The 20,056-nt window shown below is 56.0% G+C and overlaps 6 protein-coding genes across 6 annotated transcripts; 4 read left to right on the forward strand and 2 right to left on the reverse strand.

Annotated features, from left to right (window-relative positions):
• Nucleotides 1–1,483: 1,483 nt before the first annotated feature.
• Nucleotides 1,484–2,505, reverse strand: N657DRAFT_560911 (uncharacterized protein; the record flags this gene model as incomplete). Its single annotated transcript, XM_062788016.1, has 2 exons — nucleotides 1,484–2,080; nucleotides 2,161–2,505. 2 exons carry the CDS (start codon nucleotides 2,503–2,505, stop codon nucleotides 1,484–1,486), a joined length of 942 nt encoding a protein of 313 aa, XP_062652309.1.
• A 1,189-nt stretch (nucleotides 2,506–3,694) lies between these two features.
• On the forward strand, nucleotides 3,695–6,396 carry N657DRAFT_639018 (acetyl-CoA synthetase-like protein). The gene is made up of 3 exons (XM_062791696.1): nucleotides 3,695–4,576; nucleotides 4,645–6,199; nucleotides 6,291–6,396. Exons 1-3 carry the CDS (start codon nucleotides 4,131–4,133, stop codon nucleotides 6,378–6,380), a joined length of 2,091 nt encoding a protein of 696 aa, XP_062652310.1. The 5' UTR covers nucleotides 3,695–4,130; the 3' UTR covers nucleotides 6,381–6,396.
• Nucleotides 6,397–6,991: 595 nt separating this feature from the next.
• N657DRAFT_585636 (cysteine proteinase) lies at nucleotides 6,992–10,731 on the reverse strand. The gene is made up of 2 exons (XM_062789790.1): nucleotides 8,219–10,731; nucleotides 6,992–8,167 (listed from the first exon to the last, which is right to left on the reverse strand). Exons 1-2 carry the CDS (start codon nucleotides 10,355–10,357, stop codon nucleotides 7,250–7,252), a joined length of 3,057 nt encoding a protein of 1,018 aa, XP_062652311.1. The 5' UTR covers nucleotides 10,358–10,731; the 3' UTR covers nucleotides 6,992–7,249.
• Nucleotides 10,732–11,398: 667 nt separating this feature from the next.
• N657DRAFT_676309 (ubiquitin binding protein) lies at nucleotides 11,399–13,809 on the forward strand (the record flags this gene model as incomplete). Its single annotated transcript, XM_062795885.1, has 5 exons — nucleotides 11,399–11,472; nucleotides 11,536–11,668; nucleotides 11,728–12,012; nucleotides 12,068–12,854; nucleotides 12,902–13,809. 5 exons carry the CDS (start codon nucleotides 11,399–11,401, stop codon nucleotides 13,807–13,809), a joined length of 2,187 nt encoding a protein of 728 aa, XP_062652312.1.
• Nucleotides 13,810–14,470: 661 nt separating this feature from the next.
• N657DRAFT_28136 (phosphoglycerate mutase-like protein) lies at nucleotides 14,471–15,457 on the forward strand. The gene has a single exon (XM_062786612.1). The coding sequence runs from the start codon at nucleotides 14,571–14,573 to the stop codon at nucleotides 15,342–15,344; it is 774 nt and encodes a 257-aa protein (XP_062652313.1). The 5' UTR covers nucleotides 14,471–14,570; the 3' UTR covers nucleotides 15,345–15,457.
• A 1,924-nt stretch (nucleotides 15,458–17,381) lies between these two features.
• Nucleotides 17,382–19,444, forward strand: N657DRAFT_563133 (uncharacterized protein; the record flags this gene model as incomplete). Its single annotated transcript, XM_062788189.1, has 3 exons — nucleotides 17,382–17,447; nucleotides 17,507–17,936; nucleotides 17,994–19,444. The coding sequence occupies 3 exons, from the start codon at nucleotides 17,382–17,384 to the stop codon at nucleotides 19,442–19,444; spliced, it is 1,947 nt and encodes a 648-aa protein (XP_062652314.1).
• Between the last annotated feature and the right edge of the window lie 612 nt (nucleotides 19,445–20,056).

The raw sequence follows: 20,056 nt of genomic DNA on the forward strand, positions 1-20,056 counted from the left end.
AGAGTAGAGAGAGTTTGGAGGATAGAGGGTGGAAGATTGGGAGTGGAAGAAAGAAGGGTACGTGGGAAGTGGAAGATCAAAAATGAAAAGACGAAGACGACAGGGAACTTGTATGAGCCGAAAAAGCGAGTTTGAGGATAGCAAAACGGGATTGTCAGCCTACTCCTTTTCAGAACTGTAGCCCGAACTTTGTGTTGGAGTTGGGCAGGGAACTGAAAAAGGGGGTTGGATCAGAGACAAGGGTTCTAGAGAAAACCGTGCCCCCATTTCTTGAACAATGACGGGCAAGTTCAAAAAACAGACCAAACACTTTCCACCTGAGCGCTAGCAGAGTTCAGATAGACAAAAAAAGTAGCAAGTTCCATGGCCCTGGGTAATGGAGCGACGGGCGAACTGTGGTAATGTAACTGGGAGGAGGTTGGTTTCGAAGACAAAAGGTTTTGTCTATTCGCAACCGCCAAGCCGGGGTACTACGCAGAATGCGCAGGCAGACCCAGCCTCGAACACTTGCCTTACAGTACTGTCCTGGCGCTGGCGCTTCTAATACTCCCACCAACCCTCTCCCTCCTCCTCGGTCATCATATCCGCAACCCGCCGACGACCATTACCATCACTGCCACCCCCTTCTCTAAACCCCTTGCAGCGATCTAGGTAACACTTTCTGTCTCTTCCTCTCCGCCGACGGCCTCTCCGGCCACGTTTAACCGCCGCGGTCCGCCCTTGGCGCGGCATCCAATAGCACCAGGGACCGGCATTGGAGCGGTGGATGCTTGGTGGCTGGATGATGCAGATCGGCGTGATGGGGCTGTCTTGTGTATCCGGATACCTGCGAGAGGGGGGCAGAAAGGAAAAGGAGGTCATCGAGGTCGTTGGGTTAAGCGGTTGGTTGCGATGGCGCGGTGATGATTTGGGTGAGCTCGGTCGATATCTTCTCTTTTGCCCGTTGCATGGGAAGCACATTCGGCTGATATTGATGCCTTGGGGTGGATTCGATGTATCTAGCCCCTGGCCACGTTCGCCGCGGGATAATGGAGAGGGACGTTCAAGTCACAGTAAATGTCTTGGGTCTCGATAGCTTGCAATCTCAGGGGCTATATCTTTGCTTCTGATTGGGCATCACGGGGCGTTGGTTAGTCGTGATGGATAATGGCGAGGTACCCATCGCAACAGGGCTGAAACACACCCCATGCAAGGCCGGGAGAAATGGGGTAACACGGCCGGGCTCGTCAAGGAGCCAGCTGCGTCCGGACATAGTTCCGTGGCCACTCGGCATATTGCTTGTACTCTTCAGGCAGGGTGGCGTCGAGCTGCTCCATCCAGGCAATGCATGACTTCTCGCGAAAGGCGAAGCGGCGCCCGACCTTGCCCAGGGCAATATGACCAATAGCGAACTCGATAAGAACGAAGTGGATGAAGAGTAATTGGGCTGGATGGTGTTTGGGGTCGATAAACGGGGCAAACTCCTCGTTGGTGGAGTTGTTGATCAAGGAATAATGGGTGGCGACCTGGGCAAATGCTGGGCAAGTGTCAGTTGGGCCATTTGTCTGTGAGCCCTGTGAGGGTGGAACCGACCTTCCGCTGCTTCCACCTTTGCCATCTTTACCACACGCTCGGTGGAAGCCATAAACTTGATCTCCAGTGGGCTTGTGCAAAGGGGAGCGAGTGCCCGCAGAGACTCAAGGAAGCTGTCAAGCAGCGCTTCTTGGTCTGGATTGAGGTGGACGGGTCCTGTTCCGATCGCCCGCCGGACACTCTGGCTGTAGCCTTCTTGGGTGAACTCCCAGAACAGCGAATCTCGGAAGGACAACAGCGAGGTGCTGGCGATAAGATGACAACCCTTGACCATGGACAGGAACTCGCACATGCCATGGGGCATGCAAGAGGCCTGAAATGCCAAAGCGAAGATGGCGGCAAACCTGGCGTCTCCCTCGGCGGTGGACGTTGGCGGGGTGCTCAAAGCCTGTTTGAGGCCCTGGATGGCCTTGACGCGATGGGATAACGCGTGAGATGAGTAGTTGCCGAGGTAGATATCCAGATGCGAGGCGCCTAGGCCCAGCATGGCATGCATCAGATAATCATACTATCTGTTGTTAGTGGGCAGCAGCAAGAGAACCACCATATACACGGAATGGAACTCACGGAGTGTGACAGCACAGCAACGTTTCTCCATATCTCGTCGCCCAGGAGGGGAAGCGGGGGATAGGCGTTGGCGAGAAAGTGATGGAAGAAGCGCATGTCATCAGGGGTAAACAGAGTCGGTGCCGACTGAAGCGGGGCGGAGGGCGAAGACATGACGGCCAAGGATGATGATATCTCGGACGGTGCCAAGTCCATGAATAACCGAGGGCGCGTGTCCGGGTACTCGCAGACCAAGCCAATACGGAGACAGTTGGAGCATTCTGGCAGCGTCTCCTGGCACTTGACCTTCCTCCGCTTGCAGTTGAAGCAGCCGCGTCGGGATTTGGTGTGTCCCTTTCGAGGGATCGGCCGGCGGCGGGTTCGCATACTCAGCTCCGTGCCGGATGAAGACGGCGTTGTGGCTGCAGACTCCCGGCCCGGGTCCGGTAAGCGGTCTAGTACGCTGCCGGCTTGGATTGGATCATCCATTGCTTATGAAGCACCCCTTTTGCTGATGCAGTGCCGAACCTGACGTCCCGGAGCAGGTGCTTAATCGAGATTTGGGGAACGATACCAGTTGTCGAGTATGTCGAGCCCAATGCTACAGCTATACATCCGTAGATGATCGCAGTTCGCCACAGTATATACAGAGTAAATGTCCTTTGATCTCGGAGGGTTGGTCTTGGCTTATTCGCGGCTTAACAAATGCTCCGAGGGCCGTAGGACGCGCATTGTCAGCGCGGCGTGTACTCCGTAGGCTTAGCTGACTCTGAAGCCATTGGGAGGGCGCCAAGAGACAGGGTTGTGCTGCGGGGCCCGGTTGACAATGAATTGATTCATCGTGCTGAGACTGGCACTAGGAGTTGACCTAGCAACAATTAGGGCTGAAAGCACATGGAGTAATGGTGGAATAAGGCTGCTATACGGATGTATAGTATAGAGCTGAGCTAAGGTTTTATCAGGGAGAGAAAGCTATTAGATTAGGATTCTAGTTTTAATGTTAGATTATGATTTCAGATTAAGAGTTAGGATATAGCCAGTATGAGAGACGAGTAGCCTCGACGCGAGGCACATAGGCACTGCAATTGCTGACTCAATTCAAGTAATCGAAAGCTACGGAAAGGAAGAGGGAGAGTATACGGATCCGTACAGGATGCGCGTCTGCGACTCGAGAAAGATTAGTCGGCGCACAGGCCACCCACCGATGACCCACCGATGAGAGTGTGAGTGGAGTCCAGGGTGCGCTTTCCGTCACACCTACTAATAACATAGTGAAGAGGGAATAAGTCTAGAGTGCCATTCCGTCACAAATATCACTAGATTTTAAAGAAGCTTTATAATTTAAGCCTATTCAAGCAATTAGCAATGTTGAGTGTAAGTGCTGGTATAGGTTAAATGCATATAAAATCTCGCAGCTTTATGCCTAATAGCTAAGGAGAAGTGGAATAGGAAGGGGGGGGGGTAGGATCTGGCGTTCTGCGCTCACAGCGGGCCGTCCCCCATGCCAAGGCATGAACCCAGTTACACCCTGCAAGCCCCACTCAACACCCTGCTGCCTTCGTCATCGTACTGCTCGTGAGACCAAGACAGCGCCGGGCAGCTGTTGAAGTCATGTGGGCTGTGCCGACTTCATTGCTTGAACGCGGGAAGCTCAAACTGCACTTCTGATTTCAAGTCGGTCGGGTATCACGCCCCAAGACCCAACAACAAACCCACCGACCTGCGCATTCGTCAGCTTAGAAAAACAGGGCTTAGCTCTCCTATCGCACGGCTTCCGACATAGCTTGAACCGAGGCTACATGTGGGACTGGCTCGGACCGTCACATCCTGTCTCAGGGACCCCAAGACTATAACGGGGCCCTCAATAACCTGTTGCGAAACCACGCCAAAGATCGTGACAGACTTTTGGAAGAAAAATAGCCTATAATTGACCCGTCGGGACGGTTCTGCTCCCCGACAACTTGCCCATCACCTCAGTCGACTGTTCTCGTGAGCAGCTTAAATCTTGCAACATGCCCTCCACATACACCACTGGGCCAACGCCTCTGCGCATGATGCAGAAACCACCCTACACAGTTGAAGCATCAGGCTATCAGCCAGTCGAGGGCGAAACCATTCCTCGTCGCCATCCCAAAGCCAAGGATGGCCTGGTCGAGCGGCCAGCGCCCGACGTCCACACAACCTTCGACTTGCTCAGACGAAGTGTCGAGCACTACGGCAATGAGCCCGCCGTTGGGAGCCGAAAGCTGATTCGCATCCACAAGGAAAAGAAGAAGGTGCCCAAGGTAGTCGACGGTCGCACCACCGAGATCGAAAAGGAATGGACCTACTACGAGCTCTCCAACTACACGTACATGACGTATCAGGACTACTTCAACCTGGTTCTGCAGGTGGGCGCCGGCCTGAGGAAGCTGGGGCTTTCAGCAGGAAACAGGTTGCACCTGTTTGCAACCACAACGTCAGCCTCCCTCAAAAGTGATCGAGTTTCGTTTTTTGCAGACGGGATTTTGCTAACCTGGAGTATAGTGCGCAATGGCTGACGATGGCTCATGCTTGCTCCTCGCAGTCCATGACCATTGTGACCGCATACGATACCCTCGGCGAGAGCGGCGTTGAGCACTCGCTGGCCCAGAGCAAAGCCAACGCCATGTTCGTCGACCCACACCTGTTTAAGACCATCAGGAATCCACTCAAGAAGGCAGATACGGTCAAGATCGTCATCTACAACGAAGCCACCCATCTGCCCGTTTCAGATGCTGAAATCGAGCAGTTCAAGTGTGCCCATCCCGATCTGACCATCCTCTCCTTCGAGGAACTCCGGGCGCTCGGCGAGCAGAACCCGACCGAGCCGGTCCCACCAGCGCCCGAGGATATGTATTGCATCATGTATACCTCGGGCAGCACCGGCCCGCCGAAAGGGGTCCCAGTCAGCCATGCCGGCTTCGTCGCCGCCGTCGCAGGTCTGCACAGCGTCGTGGAAGAAACCGTCACCCACCGCGAGTACGTCCTCGCCTACCTTCCCCTCGCCCACATCTTTGAGCTCGTCCTCGAAAATCTTGTCATCTTTATCGGCGCCACGCTCGGCTACGGCAGCCCCCGCACCCTCTCCGACACAAGTATGCGCAACTGCCACGGCGACATGCGGACGTTTGCCCCCACAGTCATGGTCGGCGTGCCCCAAATTTGGGAAACCGTCAAGAAGGGTATCGAGAGCAAAGTCTCGTCCTCAGGCTTCGCCACCCGCGCCCTCTTCTCCGCGGCCTTGATCCTCAAATCCTTCCTCGTCCGAAACTCTCTTCCCGGCGCCGGCCTGCTCGACGCAACCGTCTTCTCCAAAGTCCGCCAGATGACCGGTGGCCGCCTGCGCTTCATTGTCAACGGCGCCTCGGGTATCGCAAGCCCAACCCTCCAGTTCATGTCCATGGCCGTGGCGCCCATGATCAACGGCTACGGCCTGACCGAAACCTGCGGCAACGGCGCGCTCGGCTGTCCCTTGCAGTGGACCCCCGGCCCCGCCATCGGACCCATCCCTGCCGCCATTGAAATCAAGCTCGTCTCCCTTTCGGAACTAAACTACTCGGCTTCGTCGACACCACCACAGGGCGAGATCCTCATCCGTGGCGCGCCAGTGCTAAAGGCCTACTTCGAGAACCCAGACGAAACAGCCAAGGCGATAACGTCCGATGGCTGGTTCCGCACGGGAGATATTGGCGAGTTTGACGCCTCGGGCCACCTTGCCGTCATCGACCGCGTCAAGAATCTCGTCAAGCTCCAGGGCGGCGAGTACATTGCCTTGGAAAAGCTCGAGGCTATCTACCGTGGGGCGGGGTACGTGCAAAATATCATGGTACACGGCGATAGTTCTTCCGCCAGGCCGGTCGCGATTGTGGTTGCCAACGAGAAGGCGCTGGCGGGGAAAGCGAAGGAACTGGGCGTCGAGGAGCCTGCCATGCATGGTGATAAGAGAGTGAAGGGCGCCGTGCTGAAGGCGCTGCAGGATCTGGCGAGGAAGGAAGGGTTGAGTCCCATGGAGACCGTGGCTGGGGTTGTGCTTGTGGAGGAGGAGTGGACGCCTGCGAATGTGAGTTGCCTTTTTTTCTTCTTCTTCTTCCTTCCCGGCTGGTTGTAACCTGAGGTTACTACTGGTGGTTTACTAATTTCTGAGGTAATAGGGGCTCGTGACGGCGACGCAAAAAGTCAATCGCAAGGCCATCAGGGAAAAGTACGCCAAGGAGATCAAGGACTGCGTGGAGGGGAAGTGAGCTTGTGGAAACTGGGGCATGTTATGTTGTTGTATATCTGTCATATCGTCATGGATTTTGATGCTGGAGCCTGGCAAGGAGTTCTTGGCTATGTTCAGGTCGTTTGAACACCTTGCGAATGCCCCCTCCTCACGTGATTTTAGCAATAATGCTTGAAATAAAGGAGAAGTTATAAAAGCTCACCACCAAGCCCCTTGCGGAGGTTGGTGGCTACGAAAATACCCCGGCGGGGCATTTACTTCGTTGTGACGGCGGTGCGGCGAGGGATCGAACTGGCAAGCTCCGAGGAGTCTCGCCAGACCAGGCGAAAGGAGCGTTTAGCCCACAGCTCTCCCGCTTGACCATGGGTGGCAGAGTTGGGATGAAAGCTGGGTTATGGCCCAGATATCGCGGGCAGAACGGTTAAGGGTGCTGGGTTGCCTCAAAATTAGGCAAGACAGACACTGGTGTTGATGCCAGTAGGTGGTTAAGGGACGTCGTAGTCACCTCAGGCTTCCTCACCGCACGCTGCCATACCTTCCAGGCTGTTTACTATGCTGGTACTTGGGTTTGTGGCCCTACCACGGATGAGCAAGGCCGTAACTCATGGTTTGAATCTGAAGAGAAATGGTGTGATGATGGCTAAATTGGTGCTTTTGGTATCTTTGAATCATGTATAGCTGTGTGTTAACCGTGCTTCTCCCCAAACGCCGCGCTTCCTACGTGCTGTACGCCTATAAGTGAACCACCATCCCCAACTGCTCCTTACCAATGAAGCGTAGTATGATCCTTGAGGTACGCCTTCTCATGCGCGATTTTGTCTCCGTTGACATCCGACTTATCCAAAACACCCACTCTGCACGCACATCTCACCTCATCAACACGACCGGTCACGTCCCGCGCCGCCGATAAAAAATCATGTAAGCCGACGTATTCCCACTCTGGTACATCGCCTCGGTCAAGTCCCCCGGCATTCCGGTTCCAATTTTGACGCGATCCACTACGTCGTCATTACACCGGAACCAATCTGTCGGATCCCTCGACGTCTCGTCCTGCACGTAGGCGTAGTAGTGCCCTCCGTTGATGCCCTGGCCGACGTGCACCGTGACGGCGTAACAATCATACACCATCCTGCCGGCGAAGTGCCGGTCGTCGGTCGTCGCCATATCCGGGTCCGGCTCGGCACAGTAGCGCGTGAGGTCGAGGTCGCGGATCGGGAAGCGCACCTTGCTGTGGATCTTGCCCGACCGGTTGCTGAAGCCGCCACCGGCGCTATTGAAGCGGTTAAGGCAGAAGGCGAGGCGGTCCGGCAGGCGGGCGAACTTGGCTTTGCGCGTGCGGCCGGGCTTGTTGCAGGTTTCGCAGACGAGGTCGGGGAAGTGCTCCGACGTCTGATGGTTCGCCAGCAGGCTGTCGAAATCGGTTGGATCGCCCATGCCGGCAAGGTTGAGGATCCAGACGTCGCAGGGCTGGAAGAGGCGGATCTCTTGACGGCAGTCACGGTTGTGGCAACGCGAAATGAACACCTCGAGACCGCGGAAGTACCTGTCGACGATGGAGGAGCTGGCTTTGGAGTAGTCGCGCCAGTAGTCCATGGCGTTCTGGATGATGGTGCCGTCTCTGGGCGTGTACGGCTTTTCCTCCTTGGGAGGCTTTCTGTCACGGCGAGTGTTGGTTTCGTCGTGGATGTTGTCCATGATGAACGAGTAGAACTCTTGGGCATCTTGCTGAGAGTGCCCGCCAAAGATGTCGCAGTCCGGCTTCTTTTTGCCGTCAGCGCCCTTGGAATGGATGTAGTGGATGTACTCCTGTGTGCTGTCAGCGCCAGACATTTTTCAAGCTTAACATAGAGAACTGACCATGAAGGTTTTGGCCGCAAGGGCTTTGAATGTCCCTTGATTGAGCCAATGGAACAGGTTGGCCAAGCATTTAAGCAGAAGTTGCGGGTTCTCAAAATTCTCATCTGGCTTCAAGGGTACCTTGTATGCATCTTTCCAGGCGCCTGTCCACACCTCGCGGGCAAAGCCTGGCGTGGCGAACATGGCTTGTAACGAACTGTTTGCGAAGCAAAAGACACCTGGATTCTGCAGGCCTGTTCGGTGCTTCCGCACGATGTCGACCACCTGGGCCGAAGACTTCTTGGCCAACGCGACAGAGCTGTCCTCGGCTTCGGCAAGTCCGCTGTAGCTCCGGCGCGGCACTGCAGGAGGCGGGCGCGCGGGTGGCGGAGGGAGGGAAGTGTAGAGATTCTCTTCGTGTGACAGGCGGTATTGGAAGGGGCTTTGCGGCAGACTGGTTAGCGGGCTGACCGGAGAGACCATGGATTCGCGCTGCTCCGAGATGGAGGGGAACCGACGAAGGAAGTCTTCGGTAGTCCTAACAGGGGATATCGCACCGGCATCGGCAATGGTATCTTCCCACTTCTTCGCCTCTGCCGGATCTTGGATCGGCCGAGTTACATGCGTTTGGCGACGATTCAGTAGCGAACGCGCCATAGGACTGGCCGCGTACCGCTTTGCAGTAGTTGTTGAGGACGACTGGAGGCTGGCGTTTCCCACCATATTGGTCCACTCGTCCAGGCCTCCGCAGAGCAGCTTCGGCCGGGGCTTCGATCCCCATGCCCCTGGAAAATCGTAGTGGCTGAGGGCATTGAAGAGCCCCGATACAGCCTTCTCTTCAGTGGTTCGTGGCGTGTCCAGAATTTTCTCGGAATACTGGTCATAGAAGACCAACAAATCAAACTCATGGCGCCTGTCAAAAAGCAGTTGTTCTGCCGCCGGGGCCAGAACCATACTATCCGCGATCTGGTTCGCCGAGATGTGGTCTCGCACGAGAACTTCTGGCTCAACACAAATTGTAGCCTGCGACATGATATGGCCGTCGTCAAAGTCCTCGCGACTTCTGATGTCGATGAGCAAGATGGAGAGGTCCTTGGCGCCTGCTTTCATGAATCGAAGAAGGTCTTCGACGGATATCGTGTCGCTGTCTGGAATGGTCGGTTTGGTCCGTTTCGCGGGAGAGGTTGTGGGAGGGGGTGTAGACGCAGAAAGCGGCTTGGTATTTCTGATGGTGTTCACGGATGTTGTCGAGTTTGTTCTGGTGAACATAGCACGAGGGGCGCTCGAAGGAAGTGCTGCCGTCTCGCTCGTGATGGTTCCTCTTGGCGGGTTGTAGATGGCATCAGGTACCCTGGGCATCTCAGCGGGTATCCCGTCCATTGGTACGCTTGGAGGAGGCGCTGGGGGAACCTTCGGCAGCTTTGGTGGCGGTCTGAGCGGCTGTATGCAGACGCGGGTATCTTGTGAAGAACTGGTCGAGTTGGCCCGGAGATTCGCAAAGCGCTGGAGAAGATCCTGTGTCTTAGCCGAGGTGGCGGGTGTACTCAGAGACAGAGCCTTCCCGTGGAGGTTCTGTGGCTTGGGTTGAACAGCGGGCCGTTGCTTAGGCGGAGGCGAAGCTGGACCGGCGGCAGCGTCGTTCTCCTTCGAGGTACCGTTTACGGCACCTTGCTTTTCCTGCCCATTTCCGCTGGCAGTTCCGGCGGATCCTGGCCGACGTACTGTAGGTTGGACACCCGTTTTGGCATTTTCGGCCTTGATTTGCGCCTTGATGGCGTCAAAGTCGCCGTGGGCGGCATGAACGTGGCGCAACAGCCGCTGGTAGCGCTCGAACTGGGTTTTGTTGTCGCTCTGCAGCGACGGCCATCCCTTGTTTTTCTTGATAACGTCGAGCAGGATGATGTTGGTCCGTATATAGTCCTTGAGCGCAAGATCTGGCCTACCAAATGTTTTGGATGACTCGGCTTGGCGCAAGCAAGCCTCGGCCATCTGGAGGACCTTCTCGATCGGCGCATGGTTGTCAATGTCGACGGTAACGGAAGTGACGTCGTCGATGTGTGGCAGCGGCCGCTTCCCTCCCTTTGCGCCATCAGAACGCCCACCTCCTCCCCCTAAAGGCGCGGGCCCCGCATGATCCAGCAGAGTGGTTGAGCCCGGCATGGGTAGGGAGGCCGGGTTTCCGTGTCCCTCGCCGGGCGGCGGTCGGTGTCGCAAGCAGGAGCGGGTTCAACAGTCAGGATGAAAGAAATCGACTGTATCGACTACTAAATAATCATATCGCGTGACTTTGGGCTCGGAATACAACCTGGTGCGTGTGAATCCGAAAGTGCGCAGATGGCGACGGCTGCGGGATCTGAAGTTGGAGGTGAAACCGGCGTGGTATGGCTAACGACAGGAGAGCTGATCAGCGGTGGTACGAGACAGCAGCGATCAAGACGGCTGTTGTGTTGCTGGGCCGGGAAGCATCCTTTGTTCTCGCCTTCAAATCTGTTGTCGAGTGCAAGGTGACTTGTGGGGTCTTGAAAGTGTACTGTGTAAGTAGCCGACCAAGTCATGTCTTTTGGACGCCCGGTGACCTGCACCTTGGTCTTGGCAGTGCAGTTGTTACAGCGCCTTAGAGCACAGTGTACTGTAAGTTCAAACACACGTTAGTCATCAGCCGGGCCAGCTAACGTACCTTACGTATCTTACACGGTCATAGCAATTAGAGACGGAGAGTTCTCGCAAATTCTGAGTAAAATACATGAGTAAGGAAGATCAAAGGTTAAAACGAAAAAAGAACTAAAGTGAGAGCGCCGACGACTCATTGATTGTTGTGGTCTTCAAACCACAAAGGTTCTTGCTGGACGATGCTCGTGCAGGTACGAAGTACATGTACGTTACGCCGAAAGGCTTGGCAAGATTGGGAGGCGACGATTCAAGCGAGCTTCCTGACCCCAGCACGACGGCCCCATACGTAACCAACGGCAGGCAGCGGCATCAGGACTAAACGTCCTTCAGCCTCTCTTTCCATCGCAACCCTCGCCGCGTAACACCGCCGAGCTTGATCTGATTGATTGCGCGACTGACGCACTGGTAAAAGGACACCGAGACGCACGATTGGAGCTCTGTATCCGCATCTTCCTCATCTCTCATCAACCCTAGGGCCCAGCTATCAACCAGCGACATCAGCATCCGCAGTCTCTCGCATATCCTTTCAAAATGATGGGGTGGTGGTCCTCCGGGGCCAATACAGCCCTGGATGAGCAAATAGAGAAGGCTACGAGCAGCAGCCTGTACGGTCACGGATCCCTAATGCGACCTGAGCGAGCCACAGACTGACTTGAGCTCGTCCACAGTGAAGACATCGCCCTCAATCTCGAAATCTCCGACGTCATCCGTTCCAAGACGGTGCAGCCCAAGGAAGCCATGCGCTCGCTCAAGAAGCGCATCAACCACAAGAACCCAAATACCCAGCTTAGTGCGCTCAACGTAAGACTCAGCCCCACCATTTCCACCTCGTACGCGGACCCAGCTGCTAACTCGGCCAGCTCACCGACACCTGCGTCAAGAATGGCGGCGCCCACTTCCTCACCGAAATCGCGACCCGGGAGTTTATGGAGAGCCTGGTGTCTCTTCTCAAAGCAGTCGGCCCCGGTACCATCAACGCCGAAGTCCGCGCCAAGATCCTCGAGCTTATTCAGTCCTGGGCCACGGCCACCGAGGGCCGCTATGAGCTTGGCTATATTGGGGAGGTGTACAAGACGCTGCAGAGGGAGGGCTTTCAATTCCCTCCCCGAGTCAGCGTCGCGAGCAGCATGATAGACAGCAGCGCAGTGCGTTTCTCTCTGTCTCTGATCATGAAGGAGGTTGGATGCTAACAGAGCTTAGCCCCCTGAATGGGTAGATTCGGACGTTTGCATGCGATGCCGAACCGCCTTCACCTTCACCAACAGGAAACACCACTGCCGGAATTGTGGAAATTGTTTCGATCAGCAGTGTTCGAGCAAGACCCTACCGCTCCCCCATCTCGGCATCCTCCAACCAGTCCGTGTGGACGATGGGTGCTATGCAAAACTCACTGATAAGTCCTCCCGAGGCGGTGGATCAAGCCACGAGCGCCCCGCGACGCTGTATTCTTCGTTTCCCTCAAAGCCCCGGGTGTCTTCGATGCAGCCGCGGAACGCTCGGGTGGATGATGGGTTCGACGAAGATTTGAAGAAGGCCTTGGCAATGAGCCTCGAGGAAGTCAAGAGCCATTCTCGGAACTACGCGTCCTCGTCAGCCAATGGGCCACCTTCCAGCCAGCCAAAGGTCAACGGGCACCCCCAACCCAAAGTCGCAGAGGAAGAGGACGAGGATCTAAAGGCTGCCATTGCAGCTTCTCTGGCGGATATGGAGGAGCAAAAGACGAAACACGCTGCGGCGCTGAAGGAACAGGCCTCGAACGCGACAACCTCGACACCAGCCACAACCTTTGCACTTCCCAAGAACGACTATGAGCTAACGCCCCTGGAGGCGGAGAACATCAACCTCTTTGCTACTCTCGTCGACCGCCTCCAGACTCAGCCGCCAGGGACAATACTGCGCGAGCCGCAAATTCAAGAGCTCTATGACAGCATCGGTGCACTGCGCCCCAAGCTGGCTCGAACCTATGGGGAAACGATGAGCAAGCATGGTAAGCACACTTCGTACATGGTATCGAGCCTCTTCTAACCAACCCAGACACCCTCTTGGATCTGCATGCGAAATTGTCCACAGTGGTCCGTTATTACGACCGAATGCTCGAGGAACGTTTATCCAAGGCATACAGTCAACACAGCATAGGGGGCTACCAGCCTCCTGCGCAAAGACAGGCCTCTGGGCCATACCCTTCCTTGCAGCCCAGTGCGCCCAGCGCTGGGGGCCCGGCTGAGAGCTTCTACACGGGAGAGCAGCAGCAGGACTACAGCCGCCTGTCCGCTCAACCGTCCTACCCGCCGCCGGCGCAGCAGCCGCAATACGGGGCTTATGACAGACGAGCTTCCGTTGCCGGTCCTAGTAACCAATATCCCCCTCAGCAGATGCCCCAACATACAGGGAGCTGGGCCCCTGTGCAGACCTTACAGTACAACCAGCAGCCCTCCCATCCTCCTTCGCACGAAGCAACGCCTCCTCAAGCAGGGCAACTCCAACAAACATCGACTCCAGCGCAGCTCTCCGCACCCGCAGCAAATGACTCGGTCGGCACTACTCCAACTGCTGACCCCAGCGCATCCTTTTACTTTAACCCGCAGCAGCAGCCACAGCAACCGCCACCGCAGCAGGGCCCCAGTTCTCCTCCTGATCCTGCAATGTCACCCTACCCGAACCTCGCTCAACCCATGCAATCGTATCAGCCATCGCTGCCTCAGACGCCAGCATCTGCACAGGCTCAGCCGTCTCAGCCGCAGCAGCAGTCGCACCAGGCGCCACCGCAACAGGCCCAGCAACCGTACTGGCAGCATTCTGCTGCTCAGCAGACACAGCTCCCGCCAGTGTGGCAGGCGCCTCCCAGCGCTGCATATGCTGGCTACTCCCAGGAGTCTTTTCCCTTGGCGCCGCAGCATGCGCCGAAGCAGCCGGTTGTGGAAGAGAGTTTGATTGATCTCTGAAGGAAGAGGTGGGCTGCCCTTAGGTTGGCTTCAGTGTTATGGTTCAAGGGGATTGTCTCGTTAGTGGAGCGAATAGGCATTGGTAAAACTCTTCTTTTGTCAGGCGTTGAAGGTTGAGGCAAGTCGGGCGCTCTTTCCCAGGCAGAGCTCATAGATGATGGCTGTCTGCAATGGAGCTGTTAGGGCATGAACACCAGGATTGTATTGGCTGTTTGATGGCTGATTCGTCGTCTTGCTGACGTCGGGGATTACTACGGCACACAGTTCACGTCCCCCACCTATGGAACAACCATCTGCAACTGGGATAGCATCGCGGGGAAGACCACCTAGCTCGAACAACTCAGCCAATAGCGGCCCGCCGGGGCTCGCCCATGGCTGGCCTCGTATCCGTGGTGACGGGCGGGGCCCGGATACGGGACGTCCGGCACCGGCCTCACAGGAGCGGGGAGTGGAGACAGACGTCGGAGTCACCAGCACAAGCAGCTCCAGTCCTCAAAGCGGCGACTCACGTAACGTTACTGTAGAATTGTCATCCCAAAGGCGCTGGTGGGAGAACAGTTGATCCGTCTTCCGTCCTCTTTCTCTTGTCTGGCATTCATCCTCTCTTCTTGGAATCTCACCTGCGAAGACAATTCCAGTGCGGTCGCAACAATTACGATCGTATCTGCCCTGACCCTCACCTACGTCATTGGTCGCTACACTCACTCACCATCCTCCATTCCTTACCCGCTTCCCTAAGAGACAGGATCAGAGCCGAGACAATGCCGACGTACATCCACCTCGTCCGCCACGCCCAAGGCTGGCACAACCTGTCCAAAGAAAACGAGGCCATCCCAGACCCGGAGCTGACCGCGTTGGGCAAAGAGCAGTGCGCCAAGCTGGCCAAGACCTTCCCTCACCACGCCCAGGTCACCCACCTGATCGCCTCGCCCATGCGCCGCACCCTCTACACGTGCCTGCTCTCGTTCGAGCCCGTTCTCAATAACAGCAGCGGCACCAAGGAAACCGCCCGAAAAGTGGTGGCGTTGCCCGAGGTGCAGGAGATCTCGCCGCTGCCGTGCGACACGGGGAGTCCCGTCGACAAGCTGGCGGCCGAGTTTGGGGACAGGGTTGATTTGAGTCTGCTCACGCCCGAGTGGAACGATAAGTCGAATGGGAGTGCGTTTGCGCCGAGGATGGGTCAGTTGGAGGCGAGGGCGCAAAAAGCGAGGGTGTGGCTGAGGGAGTTGGGGAGGCAGTTCGCTGCAGCTGGAGGAAATGTGGATGCGCACATCGTGGTGGTTACGCACGGGGGGTTCTTGCACTTTTTGACGCAGGATTGGGACGGTATGAATCCGGCACAGGGGACCGGGTGGCTTAATACGGAGTGGAGGAGTTATGAGTTCGCGGGGGACGATGATGAGGAGGCAAGGTTGAGAGAGACGAGGGCGAGTTGGAGGAGACGGCGGGGGAGTGAGGTCGGGCTGACGGAGACAGAGCAGAAGGAGTTAAGGATCGCCATGAAGGGGCGGTTGGAGGAGGAGTGGGGGGCGTAGGGTGGTGTGACGTGTTGGGGTCGATGGTGAGAGTGGCAGCTCATGGCCATAGGCGGATATGTCATTTGGCTTTTGTTGGTTGCCATCCGAGAATAGGACGTTCTTTCCCTAGTTTGTTACTTTTTGCGAGTTGTTGACTCGACCTGTTAAGAAACCCGAGAAGTATGCACCTGGATTGGGTGACGGACACGAGTAGATAGGCGCTAGACACTCATGATAGACTAGGTTAGCAGTACGTAGAGCTGGTAACCAACGAATCTGGAAGATCAGAGCACAAAGAACTCAACTGCCTGCGTAGAGTACTTGTAGAGCGCGGTGTCTGTCTGATCCGCATGTATACATCCGAGGGAGGCGCGCGGCAAGCTCGTTGGGTTGCATCCCGTTTTTACACACTCGGTCTCTGGGGGATGTAACATCAACATTCCGGAATCAAGATTGATTGGCTAAGAGTCCGAACACAAAATAAGGCTGACACAGTGACACGGCGTGCTGTATTCTCCCGACGACCTGTACCACTAAGCCGACCGTCTGGCAAGGCTCGATTATTCTTGCGATACGTAAGGTATCGGGACTCCGAAAAAAGCCCAACCGACTAGTCGCCAAGGAGTACTGGCTTTAACTGCGACTGTGGTTGAGTGGTTGACCCAACATCTCAGCCATGGCAGATGGCAGAAGCCAAGTTTTTTATTATATGCTTTCAGTCAGCAAGCCCAGACGCCTTGCAGCCGCCACCCGCATCCTGCTTCTCGGGATCGAGTTCCCGTGTTTCGCAAGCCATTCGGGGTCGACGTTTCCATCCGTGGTTGGACATGTGTTTCATGGCGTCTTAACCTCAGATGGGGGCATGCCAGGGGCTGCGGATGTGGCCAATCCCCGGTTGTGCGGGCATTGAAGCAAGCGCAGAGCAGCAAGCAGGGTCGACGGCTGCTGTCGTACAGAAAACTGAGGGCAAAATTTACGCGAAAGCCCATAATCTCCCTTGAATTTCTTGTTCAATTTTTGGAATGGCGCTTCCCCCGCAACGTTGACCAACCAATCCCCACTGAGGCCGTTTGTCAACCCTGCAGCCTTCCGCCCCTTGTTCCGTCTTGGCTTCATGCCCCTTATCGTCCATCGAGTCCACTCGCGTCGCAGGTGGGCTCTCACCCAAGCTCCCTTCCTTCCTGGACCCTCTCCCTTGGTTGGAAGTCGGCAGGGCGGCCTCTCCGGACCAGTTCGTCAAAAGCACGATCAAGTCCAGTCATTCATTATCCCATGCCGCCGTAAATAGCACCAGTCGTTTCTGTTGAATTAGACTGCGCACCTATTCACCAACACACCGGGCTATTGTTCCCCGACAATTGAACAATTGGCAATCGACGACCTCTTCTCTGGAGCAGCAACAACCCCTCCCGCCTCCCCGCGTCGCATCCTTTCCTGTTCTGTGAACCTGACACTCCGGCCTTGAACTTTTGTCCAGCTGATCAAACCCTGGATTTCCGGGTGCCATCTACCACGTCGACCCAAGCCGTTGGCACCTCGACACCTTCATCCGGCAGCGCGCCTATTGCCCTTCGGACCTTCGTCTCCAATTAAAGTTACCCGACATTGTTCCCGCGCCGTCGAGCGGGCTCGAGCAACGCGTTCCCTGTCTGTCTGGAGGTCGCATTGCTGTCGAACTATACAGAGCCCAGACCATCACCATCGCGATGCTAGCAAGGAGACGGCGCTGTTGAGGCCACCGCTGGCCTCCGAACCGACCAAATCGACCCATATCCTGACGCTTCTTTCGTTTGTCTTTCTTCCCCCGGTGCGACGTGCTCTCATCGCCGTCGAGAAAGCTGGAGTTTGCGCTCGTCGACTTAGGCGCAGTCGATCCCTTCGCGGGCGAGGATCGATTTGCACGAGCGCGGGGGTTACGGTGCCATCTTACAACATATCGCTTGAGATACCCCGACGGCACATTGACTGTGTCCGACGACTTTACTTCGTCCAAAATTCTCGACAGGGTCGACTTCTCTGGTCTGAATTTTGCGCCTGGTTCGCGCTGTTTCTACCATGGGCTTCCTCAGCCATCGTCGACGAGACGTCGAGGTCAAGCCAGAGCAGAAGTGGGATTTTATTGTGAGAGATGGGAGCTGTCATACAAAAGACCAGGGTCATAAACTAATGTCAGTGTTCAGAGCCTCAACGACTTCAAGTCTACCAATTGCTGGACGCCGTTTGCCTACGGCTTCCTCTGGTTTTCTCTCTTCATCTCCCTCGCCGTCTATGCCGTTGATATCTTCACGGCCTACCAGCTTCTGGCCTTCAACAAGTGGTCATCGCAAATTGAACCCGCCCAGTTTATCCCATTCGACGTCTCGAAATGGATCTTCACCGTCTGCATCCTTCTTTCCTTCGCCAACCTCGCGTTCGAGTACTTCCGGGCCGTGGCCATTATGCGCCGAGGAAGTGTCGCCGAATGCTTTCTGGACAGCCTGGCCGCCCGCCTCGAAAGTATCCGGATGGGCAGCGGCCGCGGGTGGAAGCGGTTCCTCGTCTTCGCCGAGCTGACCAAGAGTAAAAAGGGCGCCGAGTACATTGCGCTCTTCACCTTCTTCAGCTTTCAATGTAAGATTAGTTCTCTGGGCAAGTGGCTGACGCATGGCTTTTGCTAACCCGGAAAAGCATGGATTCGCACTCTCCTCTGCTCTGGGCCCCGCCAGGTCATTAACGCTCTCACGCTCTATTCTGTATACCGCGTGAGCCTCGAGGTTCATGAGGACAGTTTTGGAGCATCTTTCACGGGTTTCTTCGATAAACTCGGGCTGCTCGCGTCCGAGGAACCGCGACAGGTTGTCATTCTGTCGGGCATGCTTTTCACCGTCGTCATCTGGGCCTTTTCGTTTTTGTCGTTGCTCCTGGCGGCACTGTTTTTCGTCTTCTTCTTATGGAGTTACATCCCGCGCGAGGATGGCGGTCTGACGGGCTTCTGCGAGCGCAAGGTTAACAAGCGTCTGAAGCAGATTGTCTCTGTCAAAATCAACAAGGCCATGGCCGAGGAGGAGCGAAAGAGGAGGAAAGCAGAGTTCAAGGCAGCCAAGAAGAATGGCGAAGAGAGGCCAAAGTCGATGAAACCATCACTCCCTGTTCTTACTGACGACAGTCTTCCCGAGATGCCTTCACTCAACCGCGCCGACACCTTCGCCTCGTTCTCCGAGAAGCCTTCTCGGCCGAACACCCCTGGGAGCTTTGAGATGAACGCCATGGGCCGGAAGCAGCCGATGCCTCGGCGGTCGGAAACCAAGTTAACGACAGCAAGCGAGTACTCATCTAATGCGTCGCTTCTTGCGGGTGCTGCTGAGATAGGTGTGGCCCGTTCGGGCTCGCCCGCCCCGACTCTGCCGCCGGTCGAGCTCGATGGCTACCCTCCTGTGCACACTGCCACCTCAGTATCCAACAGGAGTTACGGACCAGGTCCACAGCTCCAGCGCATGGGTTCCAACGGCTCGTCGCTACGCAACGGATACACAGCCAGCCCGTCCATGTATTCCTCGGAGACGATGCCATCCCATCCGCCTCCCGTCATGTCTCCAGGGCCCTACAGCAATCATCGAGGGCCGGGGCCAAATCGAACCAGAGACAGGCTACCGTATTCTGGCGACAACAGGTCACCATTTGACGATCCGTCGAGCGGGCGCGCGAGTCCCGCACCGTCGGCGACCACGTACCGCATTGATCCAATGCCACCGCGTGGGATGGGGCCGGACGGATACCCCATCCGCAGCGCCACCAATCCCATGCCCCCACGAGGCCAGCCGCAGTTTGCTCCTTCACGAGCCATGACCCAGCCGATGCACCCTTCCCATCAGCGTTCCGATAGCAACGGATCGCTAAGAGGCATGCAACACGCGGCTCAGCCGTACCAGCCGTACCGCCAACCGACCACGAGCAACAGTTCGCTGAGGAATATGGCGAATGCGGGGTTGTATGAAGCACGAGACAACAACAGCGCGTACGAATTCTCTCAGAGGGCAACTCCAAGTAGGGAAGTCGGGCCCAGGGGACCTCCTCATGGAGGATACGACAATAACAACGGGTGGAGTCAGGATTTGGAGCGAGGCGGGTCACGATATTAAACATTGATGGGCGGTCTGCCTTGGGCGCAAAGGAAACGCACCGTTGATGGTAACGTATCGTTTCTCGTTGAGTATGTGCCGTTGACTACACTTTGCTTCCGTCTGGACTCCCGGGACTTGGATGACACCGGGACGTTATACCAGGTCTGACTCAGGACCTTCGTTGTGTTTAACTACGCACATGTACATATTGCATACGGATTGATGACATGGCTTTGGGAAGCGGATTCTTCATCATGAATGCACTTGGATTCATGCTTCTATTATGGCCCCGAGGAAGCGGACGGTTCACAACTCCACAACGGTACTACCATATTTAATAGACACTTCTCAGTTCATGTGTACTTCCACTGCCCCTTCAATCCGTCTATCCGGCTAGCATCATACAAGCTCATGCCATGGTCAGGCAAAGAGCGCGATCCAAATATTTCATGGGGCCAAGATGTGTCTGCCTTCTGGTCCAGGGGTGACAGCACACTAGGCCAGGGGACGCATCAATAGCTGTATGAGGGCATTTGCTGTTTGCTGCTTTGGTTTTACTCAAAATAAAAGTCTAAATGCGATGCCAGATTATCTATCTCTAGTTTGAGAACATAGCTATCTGCAAGACCA

Source organism: Parathielavia appendiculata (genome assembly GCF_033297405.1).
Source record: "Parathielavia appendiculata strain CBS 731.68 unplaced genomic scaffold N657scaffold_1, whole genome shotgun sequence".
In the NCBI taxonomy this organism is placed as follows: Eukaryota; Fungi; Ascomycota; class Sordariomycetes; order Sordariales; family Chaetomiaceae; genus Parathielavia; species Parathielavia appendiculata.